Genomic DNA, 13,156 nt, shown 5'->3' with positions numbered 1-13,156 from the left:
TAATCCCCAGTCTAGCAATCAAATGTACTACCCAAATACTATCGGGCCATGTCACAGGGACAGGGAGAAAAGAGACCTCTCACAGAGCAGTGCAAAGTTAACAGCAATTTCCTGAAGTTAGACTTTGTTCTAGGATTCACTCCTTCACCGTTTTCGTGATGCCCTAAATTCTCTTTCCTTTTTTAAAAATCACTTTTATAGACCCACAGGTGAGACTAAATTTATCTTCTCCCTCCCACTCCTGAATGAAATGTCTGGAAATCTGTATCCTGGAACTGATTAATTTTCCATGGTGACATTTCAGCATGTCAGTCTAATGTCACCTAGATAGAGCTAATGTAACCTTTGGTCTTGCAACCCCTTTTAACCAGATAAAGTCTTGAAGACAATATAATTTTTTTCACCAGTTTTCTCATCCGAGCATTCCCCACCTTTTTTCTTTATGGATGCTGCACTGATGGCCTTTAAAATCTAAGTACCACAGATAGAAAAGTGTTTCCCTCTAAACTCTTCAAAGAATTAAATCGATAGGAAATATCTGAGTCCATTGTTGGCCTCTCTATAGGAAGGAAATGAAGGGCTGGTATGAATTTGGCCACTGGAGAGAAGATGGTACTTTCCTGGATTTGTTTGTTCTTTTTTTATCTTCCTGCCACCCGCTCCTACCCATGCATAGATATGACCTTACAGAATGTTTACCAACTTTGTTTTAGGGAAGTTGACTCCCTCTTTCAAAATGAAAAATGTACAAATGTTTGCACTCTGAACAAAATGATAACAAACTCAGGGGCATGTAGAAGATTTTGTTTCAGGCAACGGCAAAGGGAAGATTAGTTTGATTCTGGGGTCTGCTTCTCCCTCAGGAAGGATGGACTTTCTGGCTGCCATTAGAGTGCTATAGGTTAAATAGAGCAGGCCTCAGCAAATCAAAGGATCTGGAGCCAAGACTCAAAGCTGCTATAGGTTTCAAATATGAAAATCTCTTTCAGGGTGGTGAAATACATTCCTGCCTCCCCCTCTGTAATGTACAAGAAGAGCTGCAAGGGCAGAGCCGAAGGAGATAACATGAAAGATTATGGTTTTAAATGGCATATTAATTTATTGGCCTTATTAACTGATTAGACTAGATTTTCTTTTAGACTGCATTTGCAAATTCCTCCTGGTATTTAATGTTATTTTCTGTGAAATGAAGTATACAATATCATTTAAGAACTTCAAGTATTACTGATTTAAATATTCATTAGTCTAATTTATTGGTGTTTTAACTGCTAATCTGAACATTATCCTAATTAAATAGAGGATAAATTTTCAACAACAGAATTCTTTTGTCCCCAAGGGGAGGGCAGACCAGCCTGGTGTATTTTAAAATGGAAATAAACACATTTCTATAAGTTATTCTGTGGGCAGATCTACCTAGGTTGAAAGTTTTTTCTCATTTCTAGCCCTTGTCTGCACTGTTACTGAAAGGTTTTTTAAAGGCAATTTAAAGGGGAACAAAGCAGACACATTGGAATCGCTATTTTTCTGGAACCTCTCTTCACAATTAGTTTAAGTTGCTAACTCCCACACATTTCCCCCCCTTACATTATGCCTAGATGATATAGCAACACTCTTTATGGCTTCCAATAATACCTTGTTCTCTGTGCATGCAGATTAACCCTGCCTCCAATTCTCATACCCTAAATTTTTATTTTCTTGCATTCGAAGTTTTGCCATGCACTCTGCCAGCTGGCCAAAGATGCCTGAACACCAACAGTTAGGGATTCTGATGAAGGAGATTCTAGCCAAGAGATTATTTTGATGTCTGGATTGGCCTCTCTTTTAATGCTATAGAAAACCGCTGAGCATGCATAGGTTGGATTCTGTTAGGTACACTGTTTTGTGAAGATTTTAATTTTCATTTAAAAATATTTCTTAAAAGTCCTTTTACAGTTCCTTTGCCAACTGGTTTGTTGAGGCTTGGAATGTACTCAGTTGGTGCTGCTCAGCCGGGGGGGGGGGGGGTCATAGCTCTTAGGTCCAAATTAGGTCATGCTGATAATATTCAAAAGAATCTCAAAAATGTTAGTATTTACATCAACTCTTAGCTCATTTACTACATCCCAGGCAGTCAGGAAGTGTCCTCTCCCAAAACCCTGTTTTAGAAACTGAACAGCACTGTGAAGTTTAGGGAAAAAAAGGAAACTTGGATAAACCTGATGATTTTACTTAAGCTGCTGTTATACTAATTCAGTTTAGCCCAGAGGAAACATAAAAAGGGGCAGTTTAATCCCTCTTTAAACTATCTGCTTTTGTTCACCTAAATTTGTTCTAGAAGGTCATATCAACTCCAACAGCTGTAATCGGGTACTCGATTTACTCGATTATCCTTTTAGTGTAAAGTTACTGGATGTGTTTGGTGCATTTTCTGACAACCCCCACTGAGGAACTGTACATGCACCAGAAACTTCTGTGGACTGTTAGCCACTGTTTACAATGTTCAGCGTCTGCCTGACTTTTTCCCATAATTCTAAACCACTGAGGTTTTTGAAACTCTGTGCTACAGTAGAGATCATGAAAATATTTCAAAAGCAACAACAACAACAACAACAACAAAATCCAATACCTCTTACAATCAGGTCTGCAGCAGCAGAGAGCCTGTCCACACTTGTTTGGACCATGCAGACATATTTCCCAGCATGCTTCAGTTGGATGTTTCGGATCATCAAATCACCAGCTGAATCCTGCTGATAAAGTAGGGGAAAGTGGCTACAATTACTTTTTAATGAGCTCTAAATATCATTATCACATGAAGGACACTGTGACTAATGGATTTATTTTACACTGGCTGATGAAAACATTAGTGATGCAAGCCATGGCCTATTAAAAATATGTGAGCCTGCCTGAGAGATAAGAACACCAACATTTTCAGAACACATCTTCGACAAGACCTCAGGTGTCTGGCTTCTCTGAGTCTCTGGAGCAGTTTGCCACCCACGTTGGAAGGATGTAACTTACATATTACATAAGTACTATGCACTACGATGGCTCTTGATCTAGTTTTGTGAATTTCTTCAGAAATGCCCTCAGCCTAGAGCCTTGGTTGGCATTCTGATACTTTAGAACTCTGTATTTGGAAAATGGAAGCAAGCCCACATGTGGAGGTATCTGCATTTTACCTCACAACCCTTTCTTCCAGCCAGCATTTTTATTGCTTCCAGGTTTGAATTAAAGGATTAGGAAGACCAGATTCTCCAAGGAAATCTCGCACCACCTAGTATGGAACGGTGCTAATTTGTTTTCCAAATGCCAAATGCATGTTTGATTAGCAGATGAATAGGACTAATTACATCCTGGTTTGGATGTCTATGTGCCCCAGAAATATTTCTACAGTGTTCGCCAGCACAGTACTTTTAATAAATGTGAGGAGATGATTCCACAGGCTATCACAAAGGCAGCATTTTACCTGAAGAACACTGCTACACCTTAGAGTTTGGTTCACAGTTCTGTTAATCTAAAGTTTGGAGAATAGCTGCTTGATGAAGAGACCACTCTAGAGGCCAGATTTGAAAAACTACACTTCATTCTAAACCCGTAATGGATGACAAGATAATTTAGGATATATTGGCCCTCTTTCATTTTCCCATTCCAAATGATACAATAGGAAATTGACACAGACTCTTCTGTTGCTATTTCTCCAGTGACAATAGTAATGGATGATGCTTAATGGTATTTACTATATGACAGGCAGCTTCTAAATGCTTTACTTATATTAAACTCACTAAATACTCACATGTCCTCTGAGGCAGGTATTCTTGTGATCCTTATTTTACAGATGACAAAATTCCAGCACAAAGAGGTTAGGAGACTTGCCTAAAGTCACATAGCTAGAAAATGGCAGAGCCAGGATTTGAACCCATGTAGTCCCTGTTCTTAACAATAACACTGGACTAGCATCCAGAAAGACCATATCCTCATGCTATTTCAAAACTAATATGTTCTTGGTTATCTCCATCATTTCAGCACAGAGTGTCACATTCACAGGATAATGGAAGAGATAGATTTGCCAATTAGAAATAGGATTAGAAGAGATGCCAAAGCATGGAGTGAAGGAAGAGCTACAGTTTTGATGCTTAGCTGTCTTGGGCTGACTTCTGCTGTATGATTTCATCTAAATCTCTTAATCTCTCTTGGCCTTAATTTACTGACTTTTGAAAGACCTTTATTGACCTATGTGCTAGGTTGTGAAAATCAAATGAGATAATCTGTGTATGTGAAAATCTTCTGAAAACTGTGAAGCATAGATTAACTCTAAACTGTTATTACTGATGGCCATGTTCCATTTTCTTTGTGAAACAAACATGTCAAAGATGTTAAATCCAATTCAGGTAAAGCTATGGTATGTTAACCCAAAACGTCTTTTGTTTGTAACACTTGGCTTCTCATCCAGATGCCACTGTTTACAGATCAAGTCTTATAATTGCTCAATAAAATGAGAAAATAATTGTTAACTTATTTGACAAGATTTCTGTGAGGATTAAGGAGCTATTACAGTCATCCTTTGGTAGACACAGGGGATTGGACTCAGGACCTGTAGTACACTAAAATCCGCACATACTGAAGTCATGCAGTCAGTCCTCTGGAACCTGAGTATATGACAAGTCAGTCCTCCATATATGTGGGTTTTAAATCCCATGAATATTGTATTTGCAATCTGAGTGTGGTAGAAAAAAATCCACATGTAAGTGGACCCATACAGCTCAAACCCGTGTTGTTCAAGGGTCAAGTGTATATAAGAAAGTACTTGATAAATGATGAGGCACTTTGCAAATATAAGGAATTATCACTATTATCATCATTATTAAGATTATTGTTACTTTACCTAAGAAATTTCACATATTGGGACTTTGAATACAGGTTTAAATAAAAAATATGTCCCTGGGGAGGTGTGCAGGGAAGGTGCACATTGGCCTGAGGGAAATGCCTACACCATCTCACTAATTCACGTTATTCATCAAGGGCTTAAATGTTAAAGAAACTTGTAGCCTGGATATTTCAGAGCACAGCAACCTATTAATAGAAAATTTTGATTTTGCAATTTAGAAAGTACTCTAGTTATTTACACATTTTGACTGGATTTGTGTTTTTAAAGTAAAACTGAAACAAAGAAAAAAATAGGAGTGAGGTAAGAGTCTCATCAAAGGAGACCACAATAACTTTCTCTTTCCCTTTGAAGTCATCCAGACCCAACTATTAACTAAGATCTACATTTTTTATGTTCCTACCAAAGAAAACAACAGCATCTGCTTATTTTCCACCACTGCAGTCTGTTATGTTCCTGACAGAATACTCAGTGGGGATGGGGGTATCAGAGGACAATGAAATAATAACTTTCCTAAAACCTCCATAGGTTAACTCTATACCAAACATCATCTCCACCATGCTGACCCAGGAAGCTGAAACTGAAATAGGCTTGACTTCAGAACTGCACTTGCTTTTCTCTTCTATTGTCAAGTCTTGACTCCACAGACATTAATGATCCTAGTGGCTAATACACTTAGATCTCACATGCGGTTGTGCTGTTCTTAATTTTCTATGTATTTCTCAGCAGGAGTTGATTAGTGTTAGCATTAGTTTAACAGAGGAAACAGATATTTCCCATATGAAAGATGAATGTGAGCGGCGCTACGGACGGCTGTCTCTACAAAAAGGTGGTCATCAGTGTTTGACTTCATTAGGGTGTCCCTATTTCTGCCTTAGCCCTGGCACCATTCTGGCAGAAAGGCTACATGTGTCTGAATGGTAGGACATCCACTTCGATTGTTCAGGCATCTGTTTGGATTGGCTGGTGCTTGCACCATTCTGAGATTTAGCATTTTTAATCTCTCTCCTGCCCAAGAAATTGGTTTTAATGTGAGAACATTCAGCTTAATTTATGAAGAATGTTCTCAATTTATACTTTCCTGTTATTACAATCAATGTTACCCTTCCTTCAGTTGATACCACCATTAAAGTTTATCAAGTACTTCTTTTGTGGTAGACATTGGGCTATGTACTTTTCTAGACCTCAAGATATTCAATATTTCCAATGTCTTTGTGAGGTAGTTAATATTTCTCTCACTTAGCCAATGTTATTAAGCTGAACCATGTGGAAGAAGTCCAGAATGGTTTACTTTGGCAATTTCATATAGCCTTTCTCAACCAGGGTCCCAAGAGATAATCCCTAGTGAACCCAGGCATCCACTGATGTAACTAATTAACTTCTTTCCTGTGCCATCTAAAGTTGTACCAGTCAGATACCACTCTTGGCATAGAATTGAGACAACAGTCATTGAAATTGTTTTTGGCGTTCTGTGACTCAACTGCAAAAACCCTGTTTGATAAAGGTAGTAAGAATGTAATGAACAGGGCTAGTACTGTACTTGGGTGGAAAATATGCTCTCACTATATCATATGGATGACTTTAGGCCACTTATTCTCAACATAAAGGGGGTGGACAGATTTTTATGGCAGCCTAGAAAGTGGGGAGGGCTCTTCAAGTCAGGGCCCCATTTTTATATTCTGCTATGTTTTGGTTGGACTCCTTCATAAAAATGGCAGTCAGAGTCAATCTTTATTGTCAATGGGACCATAGAGCTGTGTTAGAGCAGAAAAATTTTTTTTGACAATGATTGTCATAGACATAAATTGTTTTCAGATTTAACCTCTTCTTGTTATGTGTTCAATGATAATACATAGTTATGGAAAGTAAGGCATTTTGAAAATGCAATCATTTTGAATTCAAATTACCTGGAGATAGTAAATAACCCAATCAGACTTTCAAATTCAAGAAAGAAAACCCTAAATTCACAATGATGAGCCTTCTACAAGGTCAAAGGGAGTTTAATTAGCAGCCTAAAAGCAGAAGGAATCTATCCTTAAGCTATTTTCTTAATCAGATTCTAGGGTATATGATATGATATGTGACACAGAGTTTGAGATTTGAAGTTTTAAGCAGAGATCCGCAATTCAGTAGCTATGAGGCCAAGGCAAGTCATCCAATGTCTGTGACCCTTAGTTTCTAATCCATACACAGGAATGAATAATTAACCTGTAGGATTGGTGCCAGTTAGAGAGCAGTCCTGCCATACAGGTTGTTCAATGAGTGGTGCCACATTTATTGTGCAAAAAGGAGCAGGAATTAACCAAGAGTTTCTTGCCATAAGATTACTTGAACAAAATTCTAAAATAGTAACTTTAAATATATTGTTAAGTTGGTCCAAACAAGTTAGTCTGAGTCAGTTTCGAGAAGTTCATTTGCACACTGTGTTTCCTGTGGATAGTTTGATATTAATACTTACCCCTCCAACTCTTTCAAAGTGGTCCCCATCTCTGTCAAAGTCTATCAGGTGTCCATTAAATGACCAAGTAAACACGATGTCCAGCGAGTGATCATGCGTTACCTGGCACGGCAAAACAATGCTTTCTCCAACAGTGACATCCATACTGGAAGGGGGTACCATGACCCTTGTTGGATCTGGAGAGTTAAAATAAACAATAACAACAACAAAGTCTGTGAGCTCGTGAGGAAATAAAATGTAGACTCCAAGAGCAGGATGAAATACTAAGTAATTTTGCTTTATTTTTTCTGAGGCTGTGACCAGCAAACCTCAGTCATCTGGGAAGCTCAGACTCAGGCCAGGAGGTCATTTTTAATATGAAAAGATGAAAACACTCATTACGTGAACCTTCTCAGAGCAACAGAACTCAGCCAGGGAGCATGGAGGTGAGATCTCTAAAGATGCTCATGGAAGGGCTTACTTTCTGGCAGCCTGCTCTGAATTGCTTCTTTGAAAAGGTTTTCATCTCTCTCCGGTTTCACTAGAAAGCTACATTTCAGCTGAGTGCAAACAGGAAAAATCCATGTTGACTTGAAGTTTGTTGGGCACTTTTTTTCTATTATAAAAGTAATAAATGTTTTAGCACAGGGAATTTCCTAAATTAAAAGAAAATTAAAAGAAGGAATAGAAAAACAAATCCTGGCCGGGCGCGGTGGCTCAAGCCTGTAATCCCAGCACTTTGGGAGGCCGAGATGGGCGGATCACGAGGTCAGGAGATCCAGACCATCCTGGCTAACACGTTGAAACCCCGTCTCTACTCAAAAAAATACAAAAAAACTAGCCAGGCGATGTGGCGGGCGCCTGTAGTACCAGCTACTGGGGAGGCTGAGGCAGGAGAATGGCGTAAACCCGGGAGGCGGAGCTTGCAGTGAGCTGAGATCCGGCCACTGCACTCCAGCCTGGGCGACAGAGTGAGACTCTGTCTCAAAAAAAAAAAAAAAAAAAAAGAAAAACAAATCCTATCTGGATAAAACATCTATTTTCGTGGTGGTATAATTTCCCCCAGTCTTTTCGGTTCATAGTTTTTCAGTTGTTTTGTTTTACACCATTAAAAACATGAGACACATACAATTTTCCTTTTTCTCCTCAATATTATATCAGCATGTTTATTCCTTTGTCAACATATTTTTATAATCTGCCTTAAGCTTATAGTTTTAACAATTTTGAAACTAGTTGGCATTTTAGCAAATTTTATTAGACATTTTTCTAATATTTATAATTAGAAATCATAAATAATGCTGCAATGAACATCACTGACAAAATGATATAGGTATATTACTTTTTTAAAATAAGGACCATCAATTAGCTTTAAAATTCACCCTTTACATTATAGTTAAAACTGGGAATAGAATGGGCTTGCTTAGCTGAGACAGCTTATGAACTCTAAAACTACATTGACACCCATAGTCCCTTATTTTTGTGCAACATGATTTCATAAATGGTGTCAGAGAGTACACACGTGAGAAGCAGTTTGGATTCAATGTAAAGGCCATATGCATGCCTAAAGAATACAATTCTGAATTAGGCCATATTCCAGAAATTTCTATATATCAAACCACATCGAGCCAATCAAACAATTACAAAGAAGACAAACCAAAACCAAACCAAATAATGAAAGAACACTGACTAATCCTCTCCTATAGTCATGGGATTGCATTTCAGGCTATGAGGTATATAAATATTTATTCAGGGGACCTCTTGGATTAAAATATCAGCTGGGAATTTTGAAATTATATCTGATAGAATTTTTGTGAGTCTTACTTACTGATAACCCATGCTAAAATTTCCTCTTTAAAGAGAGTATTTAAAACATTTTTTCTATCCTTTTATTCAACTACAGAAAGAAAATCTCTCAGATAGCTAGAAAAGGGAAATCTCTGTCCTAAATAGGTTATAATCTAGTAGTGGGATATACTTTTGCTGTTTTCTAAAAATAGGAAAAGATCATGATAAACAGATGAATGTGCTTTCAGTCACTGTTAAATGAGTGATGTCCATGAAATGAGAAGTGAACAACAGGTACTGCCAGCAAAGAGGTAATGGGGTAGAAAACCCCTGATTTGAAAACCCGAGGCTTTTGAGGGCTACATAATAAAAATCTGCTATGTTGATTCACTTACCATCAGGAATAGATAGTGATTAAGTTTTTTATTTTATTTTATTTTAAATGAGGAAAACAGGTAAGTACAAATATTATTCTAAGCAAACATCAAGGAGTAGCCCCATTTTGACTTAACATGTCATTTGACGTTTTTTAATTTACATTTTCTGCAAGTAAAAAATGAAGACTGAAACAGATCCCAGGCTAAAATAATATATCTCTATGGGTTTTATTTGATAAAGATGTTGCCTAATTCTACTTTAAATAGCTGCCCACTGATTCTGCAATTTAGATTTTCATTTTAATTCATTTATTTGTTGATTTATCCACCAAGCATGGATTGTGTTTACACGGATAACAGACATAACAGAGGCTGAGGGAATAAGAACATTCATAATAACTGAGTCCCTTAGCACTGTTAGGCACTTTACATGAATTATTTCATTTATTCCTAACAAATAGGTACTATTATCATCCCTATTTAACCGATGAACAGACTGATGTCTAAGAGTCGTTAAGATATTGTCTATTGTGCGATTCTGCCTTTCTTTTCACTGAAAACATGATATGCACATGCAAATCATGCAGAGAATAAGTCTAAAGGCATAATATAGCAATTTGCACTCTTGATTATATGTAGTCAACTGAAGATATTCAAATGCAGAAGGAATTTAAAGAATTTCTGCCATGGGGTGCAGATGGTTGCAGAGGGCTTCACTGCATGAGTAATGAAGTTACCGCCTTAGGTAACAAGCAGTGATGATTTTATGCCAAAATGCTGGCTCTAGCTCTAAGCCTACACATCAAACTTATGAGTGCGGAGTCAAATGTCCAGTCTCCAGTCCCCAAAACTGTCTCCCTATCTCCTGACAACTTCTGGGCAAGAAGCAAGGAGATGGCACATACCCCAAAGCCTAGAGCCCTGTGAAATTCTGGCTCACGTTTCTGAATGACATTTCTCTCATAAAGAAACGTTCACCTCTTTATGCACATGTAGGGATCTGGGACAGATTTTTATTACTGGTAAACTTAGCTGTCTTTTAACCAAGGACCAGAGAAGTTCCCTGAATCAAGGATTATGTTGGTACAGTTGTTGTGCTGACAGCTGCTGATTCATTAACTCAGCACTTGTCGCCGATTCATGTGCTGAGCCCTGAAGTAGCAAGAATCAATGCAACGTCATGTACTATACACATACCAGAGAGGTCTCCTAGGGACAAGAAAAGATTAAACTAAAGAGGTTCAAAAATCTCATTAGCGACTTGGTTTTCTCAAAGTGTATGTTTGTTCTCTTGTTTTCTGTGTTGTGAATTTTGATGCTTTTTACTTGATTAATTTCCTAAAATTTGAATACAAACCCTGTATACAAACAGATGGCTTCCCGCAAAACAAACTGTCTCCTCTCCTTTGGTTTTAATTCATCAAGATCAGGAAGAACCTATATTTATGACTTCTGTTCTGAAGAGTCACTTCAGCTATTGTTCTGTGCATAGAAATCTCAAAGGCAATTAGAACTCAAGATGTGAACTGATAGCTGGATTTGGATGTAATTAAACAGCAACAATAAATAGGACCAACAACATCCCTAAACTTTCCTACTTGTGGTTGGTTCATACTGTGTAGAATGATAAATTCTGAACTCCAGAGGACCGATGCTTAAAAATATATATATTTACCAAGTGCTTAATTCTCCTAGAGTAAAAATGAAAAATTCTTTTACTTTCTACGGTGTTTTCTATAATGTACAAATGACAAAAGGTAAACTAAGTGCTTTGTTTTAAGGATTATAACCATGAGGAAGAGTTAATTATTAACCATTATTTTTAATAATATTAACTACTCAGTTAATAATCAGATCCACAATTAGATGTATAAATCACAACACGTATCCAAGCCTTATTACATTTTCACTTTCACTGTTGGTGGAAAAACTTTCTGATTTATAGCTTTTGTTATCTCTAAAAAGAAGTGTTTTGGGGTCCATTGGATAAGAATTCTATTTTTAAAACACTGCAATGTTTTATGTTTTTATTTTTTGACAGGGTCTTGTTCTGTTGCCCAAGCTGGAGTGCAACAGCATGATCAAAGCTCACCATAACTTCAAATTCTTGGGCTCAAGCAATCCTCCCATCAAGGTAGGACTAGAGGCACGCAACACCACATCCGGCTATTCTATTCTATTCTATTCTATTCTATTCTATTCTATTCTATTGTTGAGATGAGGTCTCATTCTCTCCCTGTGGTTGCAGTGCAGAGGTGCAATCTTGGCTCACTGCAACCTCCCTATCTCAGGTTCAAACAATCCTCCCATCTCAGCCTCCTGAGTAGCTGAGACCACAGGTGCACACCACCATGCCCAGCTAATTCCATTTTTTTTTTGTATTCTTGGTAGAGACAGGGTTTTTGCCATGTTGCCCCGGCTGGTCTCAAGCTCCTGAGTTCAGGCAATCTGCCTGCCTCAGCCTCCCAAAGTGCTGGGATTACAGGCATGAGCCACTGGTGCCTGGCTAATGTTTTATTATTTTGTAGACACAGGGTCTTGCTACGCTGCTCAGGTCGGTCTCAAATTCCCGGCCTCAAGAGATCCTCCGGCCTTGGCCTCCCAAAGTGCTGGGATTACAGGCGTGAGCCACCATACCTGGCTGATAGTTCTTATTATCTCCAAAAATAAGTGCTTTTGGGTCCACAGGATAAGAATTCCATTTCAATGTTGCTTTCCTGATACCCTATCAATTCTTCTATTTTAGTTTATAATTTCTTTATCTTTCATTTACAGTGCCAAGATATTCATTTGTGCCTATCACGATAGTATTTAATGTGTGTTTTAGTCATCTTCATTCGTGGAAGGAGACACATCCCTTTTGTTAACAAATGTTTTGACTGTAATGGTTTTGATGATGCCTTTCAGTAGGATTGTATCTTTTTTCCTTAAATTAGTTTTTATAGGGAGAATTTAAAAGTGGGATTCTTCAAAGGCCTGGAGCTAGTCAAAGAGCAGACAGCAAGCTCACCTCAAATGATACAAGGGGACTGGTCAGATAATTATTTTTAATAATATTTAAATGCCACAGCAAAGACTGCTGATTAATGATGACAATAATCCTGAGATAGCATCTCTAGGGATGAATTTCAACATTCTATAGTTGGTACCCTCTTTTCAATAAAAATCAATGCAAGATAAACTGTATCAATTCTGCATAAAACACACATCTAAAAGGCATACCCTAAACATTAGATGAGAATCAAGATTCACAGTCATTTCAAGCGGGACCAACCTTTTCACCTAGGCAAACTTTAATAGGGGTAAAGGCAAAAAACTACACTTAAAAAATCAGCTACTAGGCACATACTGGGGGATTGGCAGCTCACATGGATAAGACCTGAGCATTTCAGTGTGCATGGAGTCCGTGCAGCTGGCAAAGAAAGGGAGTGCAATCTTAGGTTGCATTAATAACACATGATGTTCCAATTTAGGGAGGTAATAATCTGGTTGTATTTTGCATTAGTCAGACCACAGCTTATGAGGAACATGTTTTAGATTCATTGATACATTAGTATACCTGGGTTAGTGAAAGACCTAATAATTCCATAACAGCTAAAATAACTGAAAGTATTTGGCATGAGAAAGGTAAATTAGGAGAGACATGACAGTAGTTCTCAAATATGTGAAGGGCTTATAGGCGGAAGATAAGCTAAG

At 37.9% G+C, this 13,156-nt stretch overlaps 1 protein-coding gene across 8 annotated transcripts in view; it reads right to left on the bottom strand.

Annotated features, from left to right (window-relative positions):
- The window catches only part of CNTN4 (contactin 4), a 975,811-nt gene that overhangs the window by 25,608 nt on the left and 937,047 nt on the right, over positions 1-13,156 (bottom strand). For 7 of the 8 annotated variants that reach the window (XM_050781395.1, XM_050781393.1, XM_050781398.1 and 4 more), the window contains 2 exons: positions 7,320-7,495; positions 2,606-2,726 (listed from right to left, as the gene is read on the bottom strand). In XM_050781395.1, coding sequence (XP_050637352.1) covers positions 2,606-2,726; positions 7,320-7,495 — 297 coding nt within the window. The remainder of the gene's footprint in view (positions 1-2,605; positions 2,727-7,319; positions 7,496-13,156) is intronic. The other variant, XM_050781400.1, reaches the window with a different exon arrangement.

This window comes from Macaca thibetana, chromosome 2 (genome assembly GCF_024542745.1).
Source record: "Macaca thibetana thibetana isolate TM-01 chromosome 2, ASM2454274v1, whole genome shotgun sequence".
NCBI classification, from domain to species: domain Eukaryota; kingdom Metazoa; phylum Chordata; class Mammalia; order Primates; family Cercopithecidae; genus Macaca; species Macaca thibetana.
This window is presented reverse-complemented; position numbering and strand designations above follow the sequence as displayed.